The sequence below is a fragment of the Chinchilla lanigera genome, unplaced genomic scaffold (assembly GCF_000276665.1).
Source record: "Chinchilla lanigera isolate Chin_1 unplaced genomic scaffold, ChiLan1.0 scaffold00033, whole genome shotgun sequence".
Taxonomy (NCBI): domain Eukaryota; kingdom Metazoa; phylum Chordata; class Mammalia; order Rodentia; family Chinchillidae; genus Chinchilla; species Chinchilla lanigera.
This window is the reverse complement of record NW_004955434.1, coordinates 434,684-461,606: the sequence shown is the minus strand read 5'-3', so window position 1 is coordinate 461,606 and position 26,923 is coordinate 434,684. Positions and strand designations below refer to the sequence as shown.

At 38.3% G+C, this 26,923-nt stretch overlaps 1 protein-coding gene across 1 annotated transcript in view; it reads left to right on the top strand.

The window, feature by feature from the left end:
- Window positions 1-26,923, top strand: part of Tmc1 (transmembrane channel-like 1) — a 101,645-nt gene that overhangs the window by 38,772 nt on the left and 35,950 nt on the right. The window contains exons 5-9 of the mRNA XM_005388743.1: window positions 344-434; window positions 2,008-2,089; window positions 8,561-8,667; window positions 11,414-11,512; window positions 22,017-22,159. Coding sequence (XP_005388800.1) covers window positions 344-434; window positions 2,008-2,089; window positions 8,561-8,667; window positions 11,414-11,512; window positions 22,017-22,159 — 522 coding nt within the window. The remainder of the gene's footprint in view (window positions 1-343; window positions 435-2,007; window positions 2,090-8,560; window positions 8,668-11,413; window positions 11,513-22,016; window positions 22,160-26,923) is intronic.

Genomic DNA, 26,923 nt, shown 5'->3' with positions numbered 1-26,923 from the left:
GCAGACACCCTCTGCACACTTCCCCATACAACTCTCTGGCTGACCGTCCTAAGCCAATCTTGTAATTTCTTATAATTTGTACATCCTGTGTTATATCTGTTTCTCCGGTAAAACCCTGCTGATAGAATAACTGAGACTAAGATATCTTACTCTTCTTGCCCAAAATTATAAATTTAAATATGCATTCAGAGTCTCGAGGTTATAAAATACAAGGTTACATTATAGTTAGGGTAGAGGGGATGGAAGTAAGAATAGAGACCTAATAATATTACCATTCCCTGCTTATATGTTCTATTAATCTCAAACACTTCCACCTATCTCTGCTTTTGTTTTATTTTCTCAGGGAAGCAAAAAAATTTGTGAATGAAAATGAAGGAGCTCTTGGGAAAGGAAAAGGAAAGCAATGGTTTGCATTTAAGATGATGATGGCCAAGGTAAGTACTTTGATAAATCAGTCTGTTTATGACATACTGACCTCCATGAGGAGAGTGTCCTATCTCTTCTGCAAGTGTGGAAAACCGGTTTCATGGGTTTTATACAAAACTGGTCTCCCAGGTTTTATACAAAAAGTACAACTACAGTACACTTACAGCATATCTGGAGAGGAGGATTAAAAATTATCCATAGTGGAATGAAAATAAAAAGCAATCTGACAAGCACCAATTTATAATGAGAGTCTTTCTTCTATGATTTTATCACTTCTGACTGTAAAAGATTGTGTAGACCCTTTTCATTTTTGTTTTCAACCTCCAGAAGTTAAGGGATTCTGGCTAAAGTTTCTTCAAATGTCTAAAAGAAAGAAAAAAATTAGTGGTATACTGATACACATGTAAACTTGGGGGAAAAATAAAAAAGAAAATAACATTTATGTGCACTTAGTGTGTGCCACACCCTGAACTGAATCCTTCTATAAATTGATACTCAATTGTCACAGTAAAATAGGCGCATAGGTAATTATCCCTTCCTTACAGACATTACACAAAATGTAAGTTAAATATTGTCCATGAACATAGAACTTTGTGAATAAAGTTTGTAGATTTTAATTTGCATACACATACAAATAGACTAATTCTATTTGCTTTTTATCATTTAAATAAATAGAACACATGCTATTTATGTTCTTTTTCTCTGGCTCTTTGTTGCATGATTAACATCATGGATATGTACATGTTGCCGTGAGCATTACTGTACATCTTTACTGATATGCTGTATTCCTTTGGATGAAGATACCACAAATTATCTACTTATTTATACTATTGTAGATGGACATTTGGGTCATTCGTAGTTTGAGGTAACCCTCTGAGCTTCAGACTTACGTTGTTATTTGGGCTTGGTGTGTCAGCCTAAAGTGTCTGCTCCTACCTTACCCCAGTGTAGTGTACGCACATGCCAAGTTATCTGCTCTATCCCCCTTCTTCCTAGTGGTGTCCTAGACCGTGACTAACCCAGCTCCATGGAGTAAAGTGGAAGGGAAACTTTTAAAACTAAGCTATTATTTTTTTGCCTTTTGTATGATACCATACCTTTCCATTTAACTGATGCTCTGCCTCTATCAGAAAGGAGTGTTCTGTGTCATAGCATTTACCATACTGCATTGAATTTACCTGTTTATATATAATCTACTATAGACCAGATACCTTTCAAGGCAGACATATCTTATTCATATTTAATTAATTCTTTCATGCAATGAATAATAATTTAGCACATACTATGTCTCTTAATATGTATTAACTCGGTGTCTTCTCTGTTATTATTTGGTAGGATAAGGAGACTGTGATGTGTGGTCACCATACTCCCTCTATATTAGGATGGGAGCAATATTTTTGGAATTAAACTGATCTGGAATTGATGGACAATAGGGAGGGAAATTAAACCTACTATTGTGTATTTTTATAAAAGAGCAGTATTGGGGACTAGAGAAATCTTTCTCAGTGAATTATATTGTGATTTTTTGGGGGGGCAACCCAAGAGTTTGGACCTTATTATTATACTTGATTTCATTTTCAGAAATGGGCAAAATTCCTCCGTGATTTTGAGAACTTTAAAGCTGCTTGTGTTCCATGGGAAAATAAAATCAAGGCAATTGAAAGTAAGTGTTCATCATATCTCATTAGATGGGGAAAGTTGTCCTAGCCAAATTTTGTAAGATACTTTTCTATATTTCTGGACTCTTGGGGAGATTAAAAACAAGCAAAACCAACCAACCAACCAACCATACAAGACTGTTATTTATTCTTCTTTTGATCACTGTGAAGATTTATGTTAGTCAGCTTTCAGTTACTGTGACAAGACACCTAAGATAATTGACTCAAAAGAAGAAAAGGTTGCTTTTGGCTCATAGTTTCAGAGTTGTCAGTGCCTGTTCACTTGGCACTGTTGCTTTGGGCCTATAGGGGTTTATTTCATTATGACAGGAAGCATGGCAGAAGGAACCACTCACTTCATGGCAGTCAGAAAGCATAGAGAGTACACCAGCAATGTTCCTCTCCATTGCCCCTCTTCTCCTTTTTTTTTGGTACTGGGAATCAAACTCATGACCTTGTGCTTGCCAGGCAGGTGCTGTGCTGCTGAGCTATATCTCTGGCCCATGGCCCCACTTCTTGAGCATTCTACCGCCTCCCAGTACAGCCATGTCCTGGAGACCAAGCCTTCAACACATGAGCCTTTGGAGGAACATTCTAGAGCCAAACTATGGCAATTTGCTAACCTTCACTAAGGACAACACTAGGGCCTGCACTCCCCTGTCCTCCCTTAGATCAAAACTTTCCCATTCTGAACTGGTTTTCTGTCTTAAACTGGGACATCAGTGTTGTGTGTAATGACTTTTTTGGGGGGACCAGGAATCGAACTTAGGACCTTGTGCTTGCCAGGCAGGTGCTTGTGCCACTGAGCTATATCCCTGGCCCAATACTGTATACAATGACATTGAATTCTATTATTTGGAAAGCAGTGGTTTTGTTTTGGCTGTGGACATGACATTGACAACACTTCTTGAATGTTAGGTAGTAACTGAAGTGAACAGTGTTTAAGAGTGGGGAAATCTTAAAATCTCACTTTCAGGCTTGCAAAAGAGAATCAGCAATAGTCAGAAATACACTATTTTAACTTTCATAGCACACCTTCATTTTGAACAGTGGTCATAGTGCTCTCCTCCTTGAACAATGTTTTTCATCTCTGGCCCTCTGTTGCTATGTTCAGGGTCTCACAAGAAATCTGAGGGTTTGATTAGGGTCGGATGATATAAAAATCATTTCTAGCCCAATAGACCACGATGTATAATGCAAAATCTGTCTTAGATGTGTGGTTAAGCATGTAAAATTCCTTATACTTTTGAGTGATAAATTATTTAAAAATTTAAATGGACCATGGATTTATACTATGAGAGGATTCTTTCTCATACTTTTCAGAATAAAATTTGCTAAATATATAATCTATATATAGCCTATTTATTAAATGTGTTTAATTACCAAGTAGTAAAATGCTTCTTTTTTTAAAAAAGAAATGATCATGTAATTATACAGAAGCTTCAGAAATATGATTATATTTCTTTTGAGTGTCAGAACCATCGGATATATGTCTAACTTAATCTTTGAAATAAGCATGACATTATTGATTAATTAATTGAGAAAGTTCTCCCTGAAACCTTGGGACTTAGGTAAGTTTCTGGGTACTGTTGCTGCTGACAAAGTCAGACTAAGACTTTCCTCTCACTGAACATATATCCAAATGTGTTAATATCTGTATGACTGGGTGATGAAGATCATAAAATATAAACAAAAAGATAATGAAGGTGATTACAGGTTATGCTAAGTACCGCGTTAAAAAGAGGGGCAGCTTTACTCTACTCCCCTCCATCTTTCTAATCCACCTTCTTTCATTCTCTGGTGATTTTCTAAATAAACCTTGAACTTTTTTTTTTTTCAAGTGTGATTTTAAAGGAGTGTCAAATGACTAGCCTTTACCGAATTTGCCCAGAGCCCTGATCAATAACTGGTAGAATCAAGAGAGGTATGAAGGTCAGAGTCTGATCCCATGCTGTTATAATCTTGATTACAAAAAGACCCTGAGCTCTACCAACATGGAACAGGTACTCAGTTGAAGATGCTCAACATATTTTCACTTTTAAAAAAACCTTGATAATTGCTGCCACAGAGGAAGCTGTGAAGCTCTACTGTGCAGGACAAAGCCCTGGGGTTTTGCCTTCCAGCCTTGTAAGGGAGTTTATGCACCATGCCCGAGGCTCATCCTCATGGGTTCATCTTATCCGTCACACCACATTGCGCATTTTGCCAAAGACCCTGCATGGAAAATATAACCTATTCCCACTTTGATGCCAACATTAGCATTACAAGCATAGACTAAATAATTGAATATCTTTCAAACTGACAATGATAAATCTTTCTCAGAATCAAAATCTATTTTTTCCGAACAGTAGATTATAACACCAAGAATGTGTTATGATAGATTTATTTTTCAGACGAGAAATGGCATCAGATAGGGAAGCTAGTGCCCAGAGTTTGGACCTTATATTTTTCTGCTCTACCAAGGACTCCAGGAAACACAAATCAAATTTGTCACATTTAATTCTCCTCCCCTAGACTTGTTGGAAAAACCAGTGTTTCATATCCTAGTCTAACACAATGCTTTTTATTGTTGTACTCAGACAGCAGGTCATTTAATTGGTCTTTTTCCATTTACAGACACTTATATTTATCTGCTTCTTTTATTACCCATCTGTTCAAGAGCAAATTATATATGATGACAGATCACAAGTTACTTTGCTCAATAATAAATAATCAGAGGGAGAGGTCCTTCATTTGAAAGGAACACAAGAAAATTCAAGATCAAGAATATGCCTAAATTTAACTTTCACTTTAATAAACGTGGAAGACTGTTTTGGTACATCAGTAATTTACTATGAAAGCATAACTTACCATTTGAAGTAAATAAAATAAATAAGTTACCATGGATAGGATCCAAATTGTGAGTTTGAGTAGCATTGGTTAACTGATACAACTTATCTATTTATTCTTTCAGGCATGCACATTCATTCCATATTTATTATACATATGTAATATATAATATATTTACTTTAAGTAATTTAAGGGCCATAGCATTGTGGTTAAGAGAGATCTAGATTTGGAGTTGAACACACCCATAGATGATGAGTGCTGATTGAGAATCCTACCTCCATGGTTTGTGTGATTTATAAGCTCAAGTATCTGTAAAATGGGGACATGATAGTTTCCATCGTATAAGGACTTCATGATGATTAAGTAAGTTAAAACACAGAGATCAAAGAGATGTCTGAAATAAAGAAATAATGTTACTTGTTACTATTAATCAACGCTTGATTCAGTCAACTGCTATGTTTCCTCAGCATGTTTTAGTGGCAGCAAAATGAGTGGCTATGGTGGGTTCTTAGGACACATAATTGATCATAAAGACAAGTTAGCTGTTATTACTATTATTATTATTATTACTATTGATTTTTGTTCCTTGCAAGAAGAAATTGATTTTATTTGAGAGACTAAGCATGTGTTTTTATTGCTTTTTTAGTCTCACTACATCAAGTTTTTGGTTTTTCTGAGCATCACTTTTTGTCAAGAACTTCCAGTTGGATAAAACTGCTAGAGTAAATGGGGCAGATTTCTTTTTCACATTTGTGCTGATATGGGGAAAGGTCCTACAGGACATTAACATCAACCATCCCATCACTTTGATATCTTGCTTGTATTACTGTACTTTGCCTCTGCCATTTGTAGGCTGAATGCAGAAGGGACATTGTGTTCTGGATTCCTTGGCTTTTTGACTCATGTCTGTCTGGGTCTTTTGTAGAATCATTGTAGTTTTAACGAAATTTGTTTTACTGACATTCATTTTCTTTATGCTACTAATTGTTTAAAGAATCTACCTTCAAAAAGAATACTCGTGAAGTCCCCAAAGTGGAGTTTCCAATCTTGGACCTCTAATATTTACTTTATCCATAATGGATGTGTGTGTGGGAGAAAACATCTGCATTTGCTTCTCTCTTTTGCATTTAAAATTTATATGCAAGAAGTTAATTTGCTGGGGTTATATGCAAGGGCTGAGAGAATGTGGGCTGTGATGATATTTAAAGGATCAAAACTGTACAAAGAAAGGAAGTGGGGAGAGGGAGACAAGGAAGGGCAAAGGAGGAAAGAGGAAAGAAGGAAGGGAAAGAGGAAAGAAGAAGAGGGAAGGAATAAAAAAGAGAGGGAGGGAGAAGAAAGGAGGGAAAAAGCAAGAAGGGAGGGAAGAAAGGGAAGAAGAAGAGAGGGAGGGAGGGATGGAAAAAGGAAAGAGAGAAAGAAGGAAGGTAGGCATCATGGTGCTCGGGATTCTGCACCAGAGGGTTTTACGTGTTTCCAGAGATCGAGCTTCTCCTCTGGTAAATGAGTGACTGATGACCAATATGCTGGAAGCCTACTGTCTTCAGTAGGTGCAGTGAGTGAGCTTGGTTGAGCCATCAGTCCTGAGAAAATCATTCCCAGGGAACATACATGACAGTCATCGACAATATGGGATCCCTGGGAGCCAGCGAGTGATGAGATGTCCTAAGAGGGTCAGATCTGTTTTCAAATTTCTGTCCACAGACTCATGCATGTGGTGGCAGCACCTGGATGGAGATATTTTCCAAAAATACATGATCTTAGAAATCTTCCAGAATGATAGACCTTCTGTAATATGAAAAGAACTCAACTTCTCTTTTGAGCTTAAAGAAACTATTCAGACTTCAAAATCATTGATTTCTTCTAAATGTCCATGTACAGATTAATTTCTTTCTAAATTTCTAGAAAAAATCCTGGCATACTATGGTGGGAAAAAGTAAAATGTTACATAAAGAGCAGGCTACTATCTAGAAATAGAAGTATTGCTCTCCTGTGAGGTCAGTCTCTGGTTGGTAATTGGAAGCTGGAGTTTTCTCAGCATAAACCATCCTGCTCCTGTAAGAACATATCCTCAGTGGAAATATCCAAAGTCAGAGGGCTGAAGAAAAAGTAAAGGATCTGGTGAGTTAAACAAGACAGAGGCGCTGACACAGGGGTGGCTGAGGCTTAGGGAGCTGAAAATGGGATTGGGAAGATTTAGGAACAATAGAAACTTTATGCTGAACCCTAAGTGACCATCAAAGAAACTATGGCTTTACTCAATCCATAACATCTTGACTTCAGACCTCACAAGTTCTGTTCCTTCTTCCGTTTTTGCCTGAAGAAGGATGCTTTTTATCTATCTATCTATCTATCTATCTATCTATCTATCTATCTATCTATCTATCTATCATCTATCTATCATCTATTATCTATCATCTATCTATTTATCTATCTAATCTATCATCTATCTATATCTACCTTTGGACAGATCACTTCCCCTTTCACTGTTTCTGGCAGGTGTGAGATGATAGATCCTTTTTGCCTGTGGCCTTGCAGGTCATTCCTCAAAGCTGAAGGGTTTTTCTAAAGCCGTGTCCATGCCCACCCCTCTGCAGCCACACTGCTTAACAGCTGTCAACAACTTCTCGGGGCATGTTCAATAACCCCCCTCCTGGAGGCCCTGAACAGACACGGTTGGCATCTGTGACCACTTTCTCTCATTCGCTGTACTCCAGCTAAGCCTTAGCTTTGTTCCTTAACTGCCCCCAGCTGTTGCCTTTCTCAATTTTGTTCTTTCTTTTTCCCCTGGTTGTTCTGCTCCTCCCCAGCTGTGCATGTTGCCCTCTCTGCTTCAGATATCTGCTGTTTTCTTCTCCAATATATTTTCCTTCACAAATTTATATAAACTAACTCCTCAAAATACCTGCTGCTGCAGGGACTTATCTGGCTATCATCTGTCTATCTATCTATCTATCTATCTATCTATCTATCTAATCTACCCATATCTATCTAATATAATTTTCATATATATGTATAAATATGATTGTAGTTGTTGTTTTCACATTTACTGAAATATAAATTCTTAGAGTAGCCATTGTCCTTCAGCTAAAATAATTGTGCTCTCCTCTAAGATAATTCCTGACAGGAAATACTTAGCAAAGATGTAAGGAATGAATTTCAACTTCTATAGTCTCTAAAAAATGCAGACCTGAGAGGGAACCTCCCAGACTGGTCTGTAAGAGAACCTCTTATAACAGATATGGAACACTCTTTCGAGAAGAGAATTGCAGCAGTTTGAACTAACCACAAACAGGGCACTCTATTACTTTATATACATGTCCTCACTTACTTGTATTAATTCACCTCATAAAATAAGCTTTCCAGGGAGCAATTATAGCTGCTGGGCAAAATGTGGCATTCCTTCTGAGGGGCTCAGGACTTGGGATTACAGTCTACACAACTACACTTTCCATTCTACATCACAAAGACACTTTCATCATTTCCAATGCGCTCTCTTCCTAGAGAAAGAAGGCTAAGGCTTGTAGACATGGACAGGACCAATGGGTTTCAGTATGCGTATTTATCTTAGAGGGCCGCTAAGATGGAGCTCCTGTTTTATTTGGTTTTGAGCCTTCCCTTTAACTTTCTTGCTTTCTTTGTGATAGGTCAGTTTGGCTCCTCAGTGGCCTCATATTTCCTCTTCCTGAGGTGGATGTATGGAGTAAATATGGTTCTCTTCATCCTGACATTTAGCCTCATCATGTTGCCAGAGGTGAGATCTGACTTCCACTTTACAGGACAAGCCGAAAAAGTTGCTCATGTGATCACTCTTCCAGAAAAACTTTTGACCGTTTTTTAAGAGTAGAATGTTTGATTATGTTCACTTCTTGTTAGAGGTAGGATTTGTAACAAAATTAACCTTCTAAGTGATGTCCCTGGGCTGAAGGACTTAATCCTTTCTCCAAGGGTGCACAATGTTATATAAAGTTATACATAAAATATAAGTATGTTTCAATGTGAACATTTTATGTGAAGGGTTCATGGCCTCCATCAGATTTTCAAGGTCCCTGTGTTCATTGTGAAAAACAACAGCTCAAGAGTGAGGCTTTCATTGTCAGTTGTATTTTTTTTGCCAAGTTTGCTTTACAAGAAATGCTTCATAATATACCTGTAAGCATCCAGGTTTTCTAAACTGAAGAAACACAAACTGAGGAAAAATTTCCAGATAGGAAGCAAGTTCCTCATGCCCCCTCCTCCGTACCTGCACACATTCTCATTGTGGGGTGGAGGTGAGTCTCTTAGGACCAATGTGAGAAAGAAAATCAGACAGAGGGTCCAGAATAAAGAAAAAGACAAAGCCCTGAGCTGACTTGGGAAGAGTCAGAGAAGGCCAAAATGCCATCTTGGGTTTGTGATCTCTGCCTACAAGAAGTTAAATGACCTTTGTGGATACTTGCCATACAGAAGTTGGGTGAGGTTTTATTCATCCTACAAAGGACATTTTCAGATTCAAGTGTTTCAAAAGCCAATTTATTCAGTACAAGATTGGTGACAGCCAAAATTGGGTGTTTGAGTGACTTTGCAGAGCTTTAAGTCTATAATAGTTTTAAAATTGTTTTTATTTTAAAGAGAATAAAAACTAAAAAATAAAAACGATACAGAATTTCAAAACAAGATGTTAGGAAATTAGCAATGGTTGTTGCATTGCATATTTTCTGTACTTTACCCCTCCCTATTAGAATAATAAGAATGCCTTCTAATCATAAGCAGATATTAGTTTTTAATAGTATAAATCACATTCCCTTCCTTTACATATCGAGAAAACAAACTCATAAGGGAGGCTGTTTTCTCATTTAAAACATGTGGGAACTGAGTCTTCTAATGGTTACATGACTTGGTGACTCTACCTTTGTTCTGAGATTTTGTTCTTTAATCAACTATTCTCATAGTTCCTGTGCTAATCTAGGGGCGTGTAAGGGTGTCTGGCTCATAAAAGTGGACCTGAATTGGAAGTCCTATACGGTTTCTCTCCCAAGTGAAAACTCTTGGGCAGTGCAGCAGAGTGTGTGTATTTCATCACTTTCAAATTAACCCTGTTTTGTTTTTGCTGATCTCACTAAAGAAACCCAGAACTCCTGCCTTCTATCACTGTGTCAAACACGGTTAGAAATGGAGGCTTATCAACTGCAGCTACTCTTGCCCACGCCTTACTGCCTGTATATGGAGGAAATTAAAGGCTGCTGCTACGTGTGTGAAATTACACAGTTGTGCAGTGGATGGAGTGAATGTGTGTTGGATGGGGTGTACTCTGAGACCAGCGAATGTCTTGCCTTTTCTTAAGCTTGGTTAGATGGCAAGAGGCAAAGATTGCTGTTTCCTAAGAACAGAAGCTGTGCTTGCTCCTTGTATGCTAACTTTACAGAACCATTTCGAGTCAGGACTGGGCATCTCTGGACCACATGGGTATATTATTTTGCTTGCCTTTATTCCAAACCCTCAATTCTCCAATACTCAGAGAAGTGTGCTTTTTTGCCCCAAACTTCAGTGTCCATGGACAAGTGTGACCTTAATTTCTCATGTTCTCTGTGACTTCCACCTTTGGGGTGACACAGTATGGATAGACACCTTCTATTCTGTTCAGACCAGGAAGCCAGAGGGGCAAAAAGACTGCAGTATAAGATCACATCTCTTGTGTGGAGGGCAGGAGGAAGGGCTGCCCTTCAGCCCTCGTGCAGTCCAGCTGTGCACCCAGGGTTCCACGTGCATTTGGCTTCTGCCCACAGACCCGGAGGAGGGAAGATTCTATCTCACATAAGAAACAGCTTCTACCTTGCAAGCCATGGCTGAAGGGGTGCTTTTTGCAGTTCTCACTAAGGCATCTTCCTATGACCTTATCCTTGCCTTGTTTCTAGCCAGCTGCTCTCCAGCACTGTCTCCCAGATGTGCTTCTTGTCTCATGTAACACAAATTCAGAGCAACAGTCCTGCATCAGGGATGGTGCAGATTCCACAGTTGGTGTAAGTGTTCCCTACTGTAACAGCCTCAAATTACATGATTGATTTCATGAGGCTTCTCATCCTTGATGTTAGGGAGGAACTCTCCCTCTACCCCACCTCTGAATGCTATTCTAGGTGAGAGTATGGGTTATATACTCTAGTATGGGTTGCACACTCTACTGTCCCTGTAGGCTATCTCTCTGCTTCTCAGACCTCCTCTAAATCAGGCCACAGTGGAGGTAGTGGGTGTGGGGTTTTTCAGTTGGGGCCCTGGTGACTGTGTTGCCCCTACCCCACTCTAGTCAGTGAACTTCGCTCAGGGTGTAGGATCCTTAGCAGTCCCTTTGTTCTTAACTCTGCACTTAGTAGATTCTCAGAGAATGGGACCCCACATGGAGAGCCACAGAGTCCTCAAGAAATAGATTCAGAAGGGCTTTCAATCAAAACCATTTGTGATCGCATGTGTGGCTGAGATTTTGTTTGCAATTGTTAACTGCTCTTTTTTTTTTCTTTCCCATATAGTACCTCTGGGGTTTGCCATATGGAAGTTTACCTAGGAAAACAGTTCCGCGAGCAGAAGAGTCATCTGCAGCCAACTTTGGTGTGTTGTATGACTTCAATGTAAGTGTTTCCTCACAACTGTGATGTAGGGGCAAGGATTCTTCCCTATATTGCTTCATTCTGAGTCCTCATGGACTCTTCTCCCAGAGCTGGCTAAGGGTCTTTAAAATGATCTTGCTGCCTACCATTCAAAAAAGAAAGGAATATATATGTGTGTATTTGAATAGAGCTTAGAAGTATGATAATGTGATTAAGTGGAAATACAGACTGTTGAAAAGGTGAGCTCAGAGTTCAAAGAGTTGAAGCAAATACCCTTATCTCTGGCTTGGGAAAAGAACAAAGGAAGAACTTGCAAATGTACTTTTTGGGAACTCTTGTTGGATATTTAGGAAATGAGTTTTCCACTTTGTATTAACTTCCTTGCTGGTAAACAAGCCTCCTACTCAGCATTACTCAAGCTAGCACTAAATAAATGTAAACATTAGATACTAAAACATGCCAGGTTCTAACTTTTATACAATTCTGAATATAACTCCATTGTCATGGCCAGATGGATACTATGCAGTGGTAGTGCTGAAATGAGCCCTGCTCATTTACTATGCCAGAAGTTTATTCCTGCCCATTGAAAAACCATTTTAGAATATGATTCAAGTTTGTGACAATGATAGTAATTCCATACATTCTTTTTAAAATAGTGGCTAAGTTGGAGATATTTGGAAACACATGGGTGGAAAGGTGTAAGACAGAGATTAGGCAATTGGTAAATTGAAGAATTTTCAGAGGATAGCTAATGAGAATAGACTTTTATTTGGACTATAGAACAAAGGAAGAGAAAAAGAACCAGATGTGCTCTTCGTACGGTTAATGTATATATTTCACAGATGTTTTGACTTCTATCCATAGCATCTTAAAGTCTGAGCTTCCTAAAGAAGGGATGATGGCAGCTACATCTTTATTTTAGCCCTTACCCTAATCTCTCCCCACGGAGACCTAATGAATCTTGTTGACTGACAATCCCAAGAGGGGATGGGGAGGATTTGTAGAGCCTTGAGAAAGAGCCTCAGAAATCAATCCACACCGTCAGCAATGAGTAGGCAAAGCTTGAGAAACTTTCCCAGTCTCAGAGTGAACTAAGCAAACAACAGAATAAGCATAAGACACAGCAATAATTTTCAGCATTTGACATCTTCAATAACCCATGAACTTGAACTTTTCATTTCAATTTAGCATTTATTTACTGACTATTAGAATTCATTAGCTTTAGAAAGATGGATGGCCTTGCTCTTGACTTTGGGATACTCATGCTACTAGAAGAAAGATACACAGGCAACGGTTAGACAATACTGCATGCTCCCAGTTAGCACAACAGAGAGAACAGGTGGGGGTACTGGGGAGCCCTGAGCAAGTTGCTGCTAATTCTGCTTGGGTAGGGCTGGGTTTCATAGAAAGTAAGGTCTCTGAGTTAAATTTTACTTTTTACTTTTTTATTTAAAAAAGAGTTTTCAGTGACTTTATTGTAGTATACTTTACAAACCATAAAATTCACCCACTATAAGTATAGTTCAATAATTTTTATTAAATGTATACAGTTTTGCAGCTGCCACTGCAATCCAGCTTTCTTTTTTCTTGTTTGGTTTTTTGAGACAGGTTTTTATTATCATTCAACACCCAAGCTGGCCTGGAAATCAGCATCCTCCTGCCTCAGCCTCTCAAGTGCTAGGATTATAGGACTGAGTCATCACCCCTTGCTACCATCCAATTGTAAAAGACTTGTATCACCTCCCAAGAAGTTGCTTTGTGCTTTTTGCAGTCAGTCTCCTCTCCCAACCCCAGTCTCAGGTGCCACTGATCCTGCTTTCTGTCTATAGTTTTGCCTTTTCTGGACTTTAAAAAAAAATGGGAATCACATGATTTTTAGACTTTTGAATGTCTTTCCCTTGGTATTATGTTTCTGCATCTGGCTCACTCCTGCTGTAACATATATAGTAATTCACTACTTTTTATTGCAGAGTGGCATTGCACTGTGTGGCTGTACTGTACTTTGTTTAACTCTTCACTGGGTGAAAAATATTTGCATTGTTTCTCATTGTTTGTTATTTTGAAAAGTACTGCTATTAATATTTGCACACATGTGTTTGTGTGAACGGATACTTTAATTTCTGTCAGGGAGATAGGTAAGAAGGGAATCACTGAGTAAGTATATGTGTAACTTTTAAAGAAATTATTAGTATGCCAGGATGACTGTGCCATTTAATATTTCCACAGCAATAATGATGATACTAGCTTGTCTAAATGTTTAACAATTGATGATGTTAAGTCTTTTTGATTATAAGCTTATCCCATGCTGTTGGCGTTATAATACCTTTTTGTCCTTTTAATTTACATTTTAGTTTTTATAATATTGACAGATTTCATATGTATATATATTTAATGGCTATGAAATATTATGATTTTCCATTGTAGACAAATGCTCTACCACTGAGCTATACCTCATGATTTTCCACTGTAGTGTGGTATGATCAAATCAAGAGAATTAACCTATCCATTACCTCAAATACGTGAAATTTTTGTGGTGAGAAAACTCTCTCTCTTTGATGATACTACAAGTTAGTATCATCATCTCTTTGTCCTCCTGGGGATTGAAACCAGGCATGCTGTGTTCCTGAGCTATATCCCCAGCCTGTTTTTTTTTTTTTTTTTAATTTTAAAAATTTTGAGACAAGATCTCCCTAAATTGGCCAAACTGGCTTCAAATCTGTGATCCTCCTGCCTTAGAATCCTGAAAATTTGGGATTACAGGTCTGTGCCACCACGCTCAGTGAGATTCATTCTTTTAATGATACTGAAAGTATAGTAGTCAATTGTTAGCATAGTCACCATATTGAACAATAGCCGCAAATTTAGGGCTTTGTAACTTCTGGTTCTCGTCTTTCTGTCATCTTGTTCTACCTGCCGCTTCTATGAGTTCAGTTGATTAGATGGCACAGGCACATGAGACCATGCGGTATTCATCTTTCTGCTCATCATTTCACTTAGTGGTGAGCTGCAGTTGCTAAATAAGACCGTTCACCTCATAACCCTTTCTATGGTGAGCATGTTTATCTGAAAATGGAGTGTGAGAGTGTTCTCACATGTAAAATGGAAAAAAACTAATAGTATCCACTTCAAAGAGCATTAAGCAAGGTAATTGCTGAAAGAACATACAGTATAGCATGGCATATAGCACACTGTAAACATATATATATATATATATATATATATATATATATATATATGGAGAGAGAAAGAGAGAGAGAGAGAGGAGCTATAATGTGCCAAAAGACAAACAGCTATTAGGAAACAGAACTAGAATGTAGGACCAATTATATTAGATAAGGCCAGGTTTATAAAGGGCAAAGTAACAAAAACGCCTGTTATGTAACTGTAACTAAATGAATGATGAGTAAGAAAGTCTTGAAAAACTCCAAGAAAGCAAGGGATAAGATTATCAAATTATTCAGTGAATCTGATTTTTCTTGTAGAGTTGTTAAAATTGCTGCCTCAAGAAGTTTTATGTGATGTATGAATTTTATATTTTATATTTTTTATATTTTACTTGTGGTATGAAGAGCTTTGCCACTGTTTTCACCAAGATTTTATTATAAATTTGGCAAGGAAAGATATTGATACATTTTAGAAATGTTCTATTTTTTTTTTTTCCTCATTTTTGTCAGAGGAAGGATTTCAGTTTACTCTAAAATAAACAGAAAGGTGTAGGGTGGGGGCCACACTTTTATCAGACCTAGGGCTGTGTCTGATGCTGAAATAGAGCTTACTCACTGGAACACTCTTCTGTTTTTATTGTAATCTAATCCTCACTCTAGCCTGGCAAAGTCCTCACTATTCCTAATTTACAAATGGGGGACTGAGGCTCGGTGGGATTTGATATTTTCTCCCACATTTCATTGGTGATAAGCAGCGGGGCTGAGATTTCTATCACTGCATCTGGCTCTGCAGCCTAGAACACATTGCCTTACATGCTTTCAGTGGCTCTTGAAACTACAGTTTCATGGTGGAAATTCACAAAGTAAGAGAAATTTACAGATGGAAATGCCTTTAAACATCCTTCATTCTGTATCCCACATTGTAAAGATGGAGATTTCTCTTCTGATTCTCAGAAGGAAATGCAGGGTCTTTTGACTTAGAGCTGCCTAATTTAGCATTTTTTCCATTTCCTGTATTCCATCAATAATTTTCCCATCGCTAGGCATGGTGATGCATTCCTGTAATCCCAGCACTCAGGAGGCTGAGGTAGGAGGATTGCCATGAGTTCAAGCCCAGCCTGAGCTACCTAATGAGTTGAAGCCCAGTCTGATCTACATAGCAAGACCTTGCCTCAAAAAAAGTTTTTTTCCTGTTATTATTTCCCGCAGTTTTCTCCCTGACTGTTCTGAAACATGGACTGATAATTTAATGCTCTACTTATCTTTTTTTTTTTTTTTTTTGGAGAAAAGGTCTCATTATGCAGGCTGACTTTGAGTTCACTTTGTAGCCCAGGCTGGTCTCGAACTTGCAAAGGGAGGAACTGAAGCAGTTGGAGCCACGTTCACCTTTTACAGTAAACTCATTAATTTGAAATCTGCTTTTCAAATGTAATGACAGGTTCAGTATTTCTTCCTGCCAGAGTTTTTTTACTAGATACTCTGGACAGTGACCTCATAGAGATGCCCACTCTGTACTATAAGATGCATTCAGTTTCCCTCTATCATGTCACCAGGAAGGAAACCGTTGATCAGACTTGCCATTAGTTCCCTGAAAACTCACCACTATGATTTCCTAAGATCCTGCAGATACCAGGAAGCAAAGAAAAGACATGTTTCAGCCCTAGGGCAGAAATAGTAATGATTCTAACACAGTCTATGGGCCACGAATTTGTTTCTAAGAAGTTTTGTGTCAATGAAGCCATTTTGTATAGAAGCAGATGAAGAAGAGAAAAAAAATTCAGTCTTTTTTAAAAACAGATACAAGCATGACCTCTTGTGGCAGAGGGGCCCATTCATTGGAAAGGATCAGAAAAATGATTGTGGAGGTGGGAAGGCTGTGAGGAGCTACCGATCTGCTGAGCTTTACCTGGGAATCTCTGAGCCTCTGGTCCAGCCTCATGGAGGCTCAGCTTTCTGTCACTTATACGAATACACCACACAATGCACCCACATTCCCTTTAATGAACAGTAATAGTGTACCATTTGATATATGCAAAGTCAGCTAGTCCTGTGGCTTCCCAGGGTCACCAATTACGATTTATAGAGCGTTGCATTTTTGGCACTTTTATTGAGTGCCTGGTGATGAATCCAACTCATCAGGAGGGTCTAACTGATCAGTATTAAAATAGTAAAAAAGAATATTTTCTAATAGGTACCTATGAGTCAGATTGGCAGAAACGATATCCTCTGAATTAGATTCAGTTTTGCCAGTGTGTTAGTGAACTTTCTGTCTTGGTAAGGAAGTACTGAAGATAACTGTCTTGTAAAGAGGAAAACCTGACTTTAGCTCACAGTGTTAGAGGTTCCAGAACAAGACAAGGCAAATCTGTTTCTTTGGGCCTCTGGTGAGGGTGCCAGAGAGAAGTAACAGGAAGAGTGTGGTACTTCAAACTCCTTCATGGCCTGGAAGCAAAAGAGAAAGAAGAAATCGATGTCCTATAATTCCCTTCAAAGGCTTTCCCCCAATGGCCAATGGTTTGATGGTGACTATGAATTTAAAGAGTTGTTAAGGGTGATGGAACGCCTTCCCCAGTCCAAGGAGAAAGTGTTGTCTTTAACACTGGGTATTTATGTGTCTTATGAGATGTTGTCTCATAAGAAAACACAAAAGGTAGAATTCTGATACAATTTCAGGCGACAAATACTTATGAAGTGGATGTGTTGAATGCAAGACTATTTGGGGGATCTCTGTAATCTATTCTCCTATTCCACCCATGTACAATATTTAGCAAGTACTAAGTTCCTCATAAGTGTTGGACAAATAAATACATGAGCTGATGTCCAGTGACCACATAATGAGGGATTCTTTTTCTTGTGAAACTGTGTCAGAGACGATAGACTAGACCAGCTGCAGTATTCAAACAGAAATTAGTCTCAGTAGACGGCATGTGAGCACAGAACCCCAGAGTTGGATAGGAATTTTCTGTGCTAGTTTGAAACTTGGCTCTGGCTATGATTTCTCTACCACAGATTTTGGGGTGGGAGAGGGCTTGCACAGGGAAACCAGGGTGTACTGACACGGAAGCTGACAAGAACCTTGGCTGGGCTAGTAGTCATTGCTATTTTAGTCACTTCCAGATGTCTGCTGCTTTAGTTTGAAGGGAAGGGAGGGTGGCATGCCCCCTGGGTGGGGAGAAGGGGTACTCCCCTCTATGGCTTTCCACTCACTTGTAAAGCTAAATCTCAATAAGCTCCTAAGATGGATTTGATAAAGCTTTCAAAAATTGTGCTCTTTAATAATACCACGTTCATTTTCACTGTATATATAGCAAATGGGCAACTGAAGAAAGCTTTGTGAACAATTAGGGTGCCCCCTAACCACCAATATAAACCAGAAGCCTCCCCACTTTGGTTGTGATCTAATATTTATGAAGCGCCAGCCACTGAACATATGTTGAATCGCACGTATACTAGATAAGCCAGCTGCCCCAGCAGCTATTGTGCTAACCTAACAAGTTCACCAGATGCTTGTTATGTATCTACCCTTGCCTTTCCTATTATTTTCAGGATGTCTTTTCTTCCCAATGCTGCAATTATGAGTTAGAAGGAAGATGTTATATTGTAATATTTATGGATGTGAGAATGAAACCCTCTGAAACCTTTCCAAAAACAATGCCCAGAGTCCTTTCTCAGAGGTCCTGGAACTAACCACCCAGGACCAATGCCAGGGTACAGATGAAAGTCCATGATGGGTTGGTAAGGTATCTTCTTTCTTCCTTTTCCTGGGCTATTATGGCACTAACGTGACACAAGTCTTAGGAGACAAAGCACACACAGGAGAAGGAATATAGTGGTTAAATACATGAGACTTACATTAGATCCATTTCAAGTTCAGACTCTACCATTTTCTAGCTGTGTGAATGTGACAAGTTACTTACCCTTTCTAAGGCTTAGTTTCTTCATCTATAAAGTAGGTACAGCGATCATAGTAGGAGCATCTTTGTGTGGGTTGGGAGGGGCAAGGTTATTATAAATTACACTGCCTCTATTGTCCAACCAGGTTGTAAGCTGACCAGAAATGAAACGGAGTAAGACAGGTGGTGGTCAGCATGTCACCTTCCTTATTGTTAAAGAATTTGGCACATGAAACAATAAGGCTTCTCTTTATGGACAAGTGAGCTTCACAGCTGACCTTGCTACTACAACAAGGGTCTACTTGCAAGGGCAGAGCACAGGGTGCTTTCAGGAAGGGAAAGAGTGTTCCCATTTCTTGACTTACACTCTGATCAGATTGATTTCTACTCCTGAGGCCTGGCATAAGGCTGTGGAGAACAACTGACATGTCATATTTATGAGTCTTCTCCACATGGAGTGAAACAGCAAGGGTGGGGGAAGTGATGCCCTTAGTAGCAGCTACTTCAAAGGGCTCTTGAGGGGATTCTATGAGATAAAGCAAGCTGTTTGACAAAGGCTAAATCACTGACAAACATGTAGGTTGGTATCATGACTGCAGCCATGAAGACCATGTGTCAGGAGTGTGGCAAGGAAAGCGGGAAAAAAGAAGGAGTTGGAAAATGATATTTGTGAGCCATGGGGGGAAAAACAAACATTTCAGAATATAGCCTTTAAACTAAGCAAGAGGCCAAGAGTTTACACTTACCCGGTTCTGTTATTGCTGTGCCGGGACCAAAACACCAGCAAGGAAGTTCAGGACAGAAGGATTTAACACAGTTGGGAGGAAGCAGAAACCTTCAGAAGATAAATGTGAAACAAGAGCAGGGTGTGGAACCGGCTACTGGGAAATCCTGCCAATGCATATGTTTTGAGAATAAAGACTTCTGGATATTAGGCACGTGACTGACTCATGTGTATATGGTTTCTGACTTTGGAGTTAAGATTAGCCCACCTGCTCCTTTTTTGGGGGGTATTGGGAATCGAACTCAGGACCTTGTGCTTACCAGGCTGGTGCTTATGCCACTGAGGTATACCCCCAGCCCCACCCATCTGCTCCTTAACTGAGGTCTCACTAGTTGTTTTAACCCAATATTCTTTTGGGTTGAAGAATGACATTCTCTAGAGAACTGTAACCAGTAAGAGATCTGCATATGGAAATTTATTACATATAATTAAGTTATTTAGATTTCTTATAGAAAGCTTTGTATATTGTATCCATTACTTATACATTGATACAAACAATAGACTTATTATATATGAAATGATATTTATCTTGAGGACTTGACTCATGTGATTATTGAGCCTGAGAACTTTCATAATACACCCTTTGTAATATACAGACACAAGGAAGCCAATACAGCAATGAAGTCGGAGTGCGTCTGGAAGGTATAAGCACCCGCGAACTGATTGTGTGCGCCCCAGCCTGAGGGAAAGAGATAAGATGAGATGTTTCAGGTTAAGCAGTGAGGCAGGAAAAAAAAGGGCAAATTCCTCCCTCTTCTGTTCCTCCTTTCATTTCATTCAGGCTCTCTGTGGGTTGGATGATGTCCAGCCACACGGAGAAGGGCAGTCTGATTTACTGAGTTACGTACTCCCTGTCATATGCACCCAGACACTTTAATGTGGACTCCCTATGGCTCTCTGGAGTTGACACAAAGAACTACCCATCATAGATTGGGTTTCTTTTTTCCTTTATTTATTTATTTTTGGTGGCACTGTGAATTGAACCCAGGATCCTTGCAGTGGGTTAAATTCCCAGACCTTTTATTTTGAGACAGGGTCTTGCTAAATCTCTAAATAACCCAGATTTGGCTCAAACTTGGGTCCTCCTGCCTCAGTTTCCCAAGTATCTGGGGTTAAAGGCAAATGCCACCAAGTTCAGTGAATTTATTTTTTTCTTAAAGTGACAAATACTCATACAGGGATAAGTGATGCAAAGAGTCTCAGCACTTCAGTGCTTATATTCACCTTACTCATCTCCTACTGCACATGCTTATGCCCAATAGATCCTACAAAATTTTCTGCTACTTCTTACAGTATTATAAAATAAATTTGCTACAAAATTTGAAAGGAATAGTTTTTTTCGGATTTCCACTGACTTCTGATTTGAGCTAAGCATGACCTTTGTTTAAAGCAATTTTCCAAATTACTTAATTTTTCTTTAAGGAATTAGCATCTTATTGTTCATGCCCCCCACCCCAAGTCTCAATCCTGGGTTGGTGTTTATGATGGTAAAAGTGACCAGTTGGATTTTCAAAGGTTCAAGGATGATTCATGTGGATCTCAAAAGGATGCCCCAAATAGACAAGTTATTACCATTTCACTTCATGGAGCATAGTATGACCATTAATCCTGATATGTCAGCTTCATTGGATTAAGAAATGCCTAGCAGATTAAGAGAACATGGGGTGTTTCTGGGTGGGTCATGAAAGTGGGTACTATATTTGGTCCCTGCTCATTTCTTTGTGGAGCTGTTCCTTGCTCTGTTTCCTGGCTGCCATGAAATAATTGCTTTGCTGTGGCACACCCTTCCGCCGTGATGTTCCTGGTTTGGAGTCAGCTGACTATGGACTGAATCCCCCCAAACCAGGAGCTAATTTTAACCTTTTCTCCTTTAAGTTGTACATGTTGAGGGTTGTGACCAGCAGTGTGAAAAGGGGCTGATACACATGGTAATTTTAAGTGATTTTTCAGAGAGGAGCTGGAGAAAAGATATATGGTAACATGGAAACAGCGCTTCAATTCTCAGAATGAAAAACAGTAAATGTGAGAAAGAGAAAAATAAACATCATAAAGGAAGCATCAGAAAGCCAATGTTCTGCATACAAAAAGAGGTTATTTGTGTGGCTTTGGGGGACGATTCCAATCCTAGAAGAAACTTTTTAGGAAAGAGAGCACAATGTACAATGAACGTACTTGTTATGACTGAATGCTATTATAGTCTTGACAAATGGATCATGCAGATTGGTTCCAATGTCATCTCACCCACTCATCTATTTTGTTGAGGTTCACCCTCTGTGGTTAAGGAGAACCAATCTAACCTGCTCCAGCATTCTGAGGAAGTACATTTTAGAACATACTCTTCCGTACCCATATTGAACATGCTTTTAAAATTGATATCATGAAGTTTGTTTTGACTTTTATATCAATGGATATTTCACACTAGTGGCTCCACAGCTAAGCAAGCTTGTATTTGGTTAAAAATTTTATCCATTTAAAAGACACTGAATTTTAAGTAAATCAAGGAGTTACCAACCAATGCGGCAGCTGAAATGTTCATTCGATGGAACAAAACAATAGAGGTCATGGCAGAGTTATGACCCAAGTTTAAAATTTAATGTCCTTTTGTTATTCATCGTAAGACTCTGTCTTTTATTTTGAGTTGCTCTTCACAGCATTTGCTAAGTGACTTTGTTGTTGGATTTTAGGGCTTGGCACAATATTCCGTCCTCTTTTATGGCTATTACGACAATAAACGAACGATTGGATGGCTGAATTTCAGGTTGCCGCTCTCCTATTTTCTGGTGGGGATTATGTGCATTGGATACAGCTTTGTGGTTGTCCTCAAAGCGTAAGTTTTATTTCTCTGTTGGGAAGAAAATGATGATTTCTGGACTGAAATAGGGAACTGACTTGAGAATTAGATGTAATTTTGTTCAGTGTCATGTCTAGAGGATGCAGAGTTTGTAAGAAATGAAATGCAGTTGTAATACTAGCACTAGTGTTAGACATTACATCCTCAAAATGAGCAAACACAGGCCTTTGGGTCACCCTTGTGGGTCAGAGTGATGGTTGCATGCCCCTCTTGTCTTTGTGTATGTTTTAAGGATGTGCCTTTTGCATCTCAAGGTGTGAATCAATGTTGCTAAGAGAGGAAAAGGGCCATGACCCTTCTTTTGCATGAAGAAAGGACTGTGACTTACAGAATTAGCTCAGAGGCCGAATCTGTTCTGTGTTTATTTTTTTAAAAAGCCAGAATAATTATTCATCCAAAACAATTTTAACTATGTAAGACAGAAGAAATGAATGGCCCTCAATGAGGCTATCACGATAATCATGATTTTTCTTGGAAAAGGTTTTATTAGAGTATATGAATGGATTTCACTGGAGGACTGATAAAACTGCAGTTCATTTTCCTGCCTGAAATATGTTTATAATACCTTCCTTAAAGACACTGCAGAAATTTAGCAGGCATTTAGGGCTCTGAAAAAAAAAAATCTATCGTTTAGTCAATTTTCTGAACTGCCTTAGCAGGAAAGTTGAAACATCTCAAGCCAGAGCTCCATTCTCTTTTTGACTATGCACAAGGCAAATTGGCCTTTTGCCTCACTGAGGGAAGACCATCTGCTGAAAGGTCTAAGAGGGGTCACGTGCACACCCACCCTAAGCAGGAGCTCTCTGGTGGAGCAGTCTCTGATATACTTTGTGCTTTATGCCCATCTCATTGATTGCTCTAAAGAAAACAGTCATATTTACTGTTTCAAGTTCCCCCAGGACTTGAAAAGTGCTGTAGACCCATGTCCAAATACTTATTAACCAAATGTACTTATTTATATTTTCCAAATATAATTAGAGACCCCAAATATAAGGTATCTGTCTATCTGATAAAGCACCAACACATTCTAAAAATCTAAGGTACTTTCTGGCCTTTTGATCATCTTGTGTAATTGAAATAAAATACATTTAGTTTTCCTAGCCCTTGAGGAAGAATGTCTTTGTCCATCTAGTTATTGGACTCAGTTTTTCTTGTGTGGTACCAGGAACTGAATCAAGGGACTCAAGCATGCTGGGAAGAATTCCACCGCAGAGACACATCCTAGCCCTCTCAGCTGTGTGCTCTAGTGAGGTCTTGAACCGTTCTGTTTTGGTTCAAGTCTCATCTGTACTTTTTATGTTAATTTGTGTAAGCACCAATAAGTTTCTCCTGTTTCTTATTTCTGCCAGAGGTGTCATAGTTGTGAAAACTAAAGAGTTCATACATACAAAGTACTAAAAGATGCCAGCATGTTGAAAGTGTTTAAAATGTTTACCATTTTATTAGGACTATAAAATAACCATTACTCACTGGCTTCCTAAATAACTAAGCAAAGTCAGTATGGTAGAAATTGAGGTCACATGATAGTTCTCCAAAAAGGACCTGGGCTGGGAATGTACCTCCATGGTAGAGTCCTTGCCTTGCATGGATTTCATCCCTAGCACCACCAAAAAATAAGCGGGGGAAAGCCATATGTAATTATATGGTTGTATTGTACATTAAAGATTTGACCTGAATACAATTTTCTGGCAGATGAATTTAAAGTAGCCAGAACAGCATTGTAGAAGGCAAACCGCGTACATGATTAGAAGATCATGGAAGTGGCCTATATGTCCATTAACAGATGAATAGATAAAGAAGATGTGGTATTTATACACAATAGACCATTACCCCGCCATAAAGAAATGTAAACTAGAGCCATTTGTAGGACCACGGATGCACTTTGAGGCTATAACGTTAAGTGAAATAAATCATGTACATAAGCTTAAATATCCCCTGCTTTCTCTTATATGAGACCCCCAAAGTATAAAGAAAAGCAAAATAAAAGGTAGACAACAGGAAATTGGAAGACAGACATTTTTCAAATCAGAGGGAGATCAAGAGATGAGGGTAAGGAACAAAAGGGGGTGAAAAGGGAATTAGGATGTCTTATGTACATGTGCCAACTCCATGAGGAATGTAATTATGTACTGCAAACATATAGTAAAAAAATTTAAAACAAGATAAAACTAATTGTAACAACATAATTTCACTGAATGTATCAAATACTGTCCTTCAATAATTAATATAAATTATTATGGAGTTCGTTGGCAGTAAGTCTTTAAAATATGGCATGCATTATATTCTTCACAGTTTAGGTACTGAATAACCACACTTTTCTGTTGATGGCCATGCTGTACAGAGCCGCTCTAGAAGATGCTTTTGTTGAGTTTCACAATTTGCCCAAAGATCCCATTTAACATAGCTATAAGATATCAACTCTACCTTTTCCCCCTCGTAGTCATCTATGCTAAAACTAACCTGCCTTTGGCCCCTTAGTCTGGCATGGCACTTTGGTTATTTGTTATTGGCAAGTGATTTGAACTCAATTGCCTATATAGCAGGACAATTCAAAAGGAATATATGACTCTCACCCCTACTCCTAGCTCTGAGAACAATACTTGGCAGAAAAGAATTGAGGAGATGTCAATGACCATGTGGACTCATTTACAATCTTTCCATCTCTACTTTCTACCCCATCAAATATACTACTGGGATAAATATGAGTGAATTTGAGATATATTACATAACAGAAGGAAATAGTTGTCTTGTCCATATTGCTAATCCCAGCATCCTCATTCACAAAATGGAAAAAAAAAAAAATCTATTTTAATTATATAATAGGTAAATTGGAAGGTAAAATGTGATAGGAGCCTAAGAAATACTCTGAGGTTCTCTGAATGATTACCTTTGTTGGCCCAGAACTTTTGCAGTTTGAACACAAAAGGTCTTGGGTATGGGGAATCACCAGTCTTGAAAATGGATGGATGGTCACTTTAGTTTTAAGCTCTTTTCTTTCTTTTCTTTTCCTCAGGACAGTGTATAGCCCTAACCACATTAGAAATCTTTATAGTAAATAGTTACATAATTATTAAAGGCAAATTAACACGGCATCATGTTGTAAAGTTACACAACATGGAAGACATCAGCTCTTTTATACATTGGCCTCATCCATTTGAAGTTTAATATCCCAAAGGAAATTTGGTTTGCTTTAAAAACCTAGCTGTTATCAATAAAAGGCATTTTATAAATTAAAATGTCTGGAATTTACTGATATATTTCACAGCTAAACTTTTGGAAACACAGCTAATAATTTGAGGAATGCATAACTTAAGAAACTCTTTGATGTCTTTCTTATCTCATAGACTTTTCTAAGACTTTCTTCTATTATAGGGCTCCCTAATATTAGGACTTTTCTGTTAATGAGCCTAGCAATAATAATATAGAAGAGACAGGTTAATAATATCCTTTAATATTTAAATCATATGTCATACGATATTGTCATATAATATATAGATATTAAATTTTTGTCTACATAGATTATCTTTACATATCATAAATGTATATGCACTATAAACACATTACAAGATATGTTTGCCTCAGTAAGGTAAACTAGCAATCTATTACCTATATTTCTGAATCTGTCACAATAACCATAATTTACATTTCAAACAATAATAATAATTAACACTTACAGGGCATCTCTAATGCATTATCACTACCTTTAGCCTTTACACATTATAAAGTAGCTGTTATACAGCTTTACATATAACAAAGTAAAGCTTACAGAAACGAAGTTACATGCCTAATATTATTTGACCATAGTATTTACTTGAACCTGTTTTTCTAGTTCAGCATGTATCTTCTGCTCACCACATCTTGCCACCCGTCTGTATTATGATTCTCATTACAGAGAAAATTTGTTCCTCTCACTCATCTTGTATAGTGGGCTGAGTAGATATCAGGTATTCCTATTGCATCAGTTGAGACATTACAGCTCAGCAAAGTTTGATGTTTTGACTAAACTCAAGTAATAACTTGAAGAACTGAGTTTTGAAGATTATCTTCTAACTCAAGCCTTAGTTTTCCTAATTCTGGAGTGGATTCATCTATGTTGATGATAACAAAGATCTCTCCCTTGCCTGTCCTGGGTGGTTGTTTTCATTTTTTAAATGCTATGCTAAAATTGTTCCTGTCTATTAGCAAAATCTGTTGCAGTTATATGACCTTGATACTATTCTTATGCCCCCAAATTTTGTGAAAATAAAAACAAAAACAGAAAGAAAGTTAAACCTATCAAACTAAGTCTTCTTCTTACAAGATTTTGTATATTGCAAGATTTTGAGTCATGGTCAACCTCTTATACCATTTCTAAAGGAGTGAAAATTTATTTTCTCCTCTCTGTTTAGATTGTTATTGGCCCACTTTCTTTTCACTTCTTTTGTGTCTGCTTCCTCAGGCACCTGTAACCTATCTGCTGCCCTGCCTAAACTTCTTAACAACCTCACATGGCACCTTAGCATTAAAATTATTCCTCCTCTGTGCCTTTCACCACATCACCATTTAAAATTCTCTCTTTGAAAGAATGTGCCTTGCTAATCAGAGAAAAGCAGGCAGAGCCTTTGGAGGACATAGTCTGATCAATTTTTTCTTTGAGATAAATTCAGTGGAGATGACATGTTTCATGTCTCTAATAATGAATTTGAATTTGAATTTCCTTATCCTAGGCTATGGAAAGGTAAATAGGGCTGGCCTACAGGG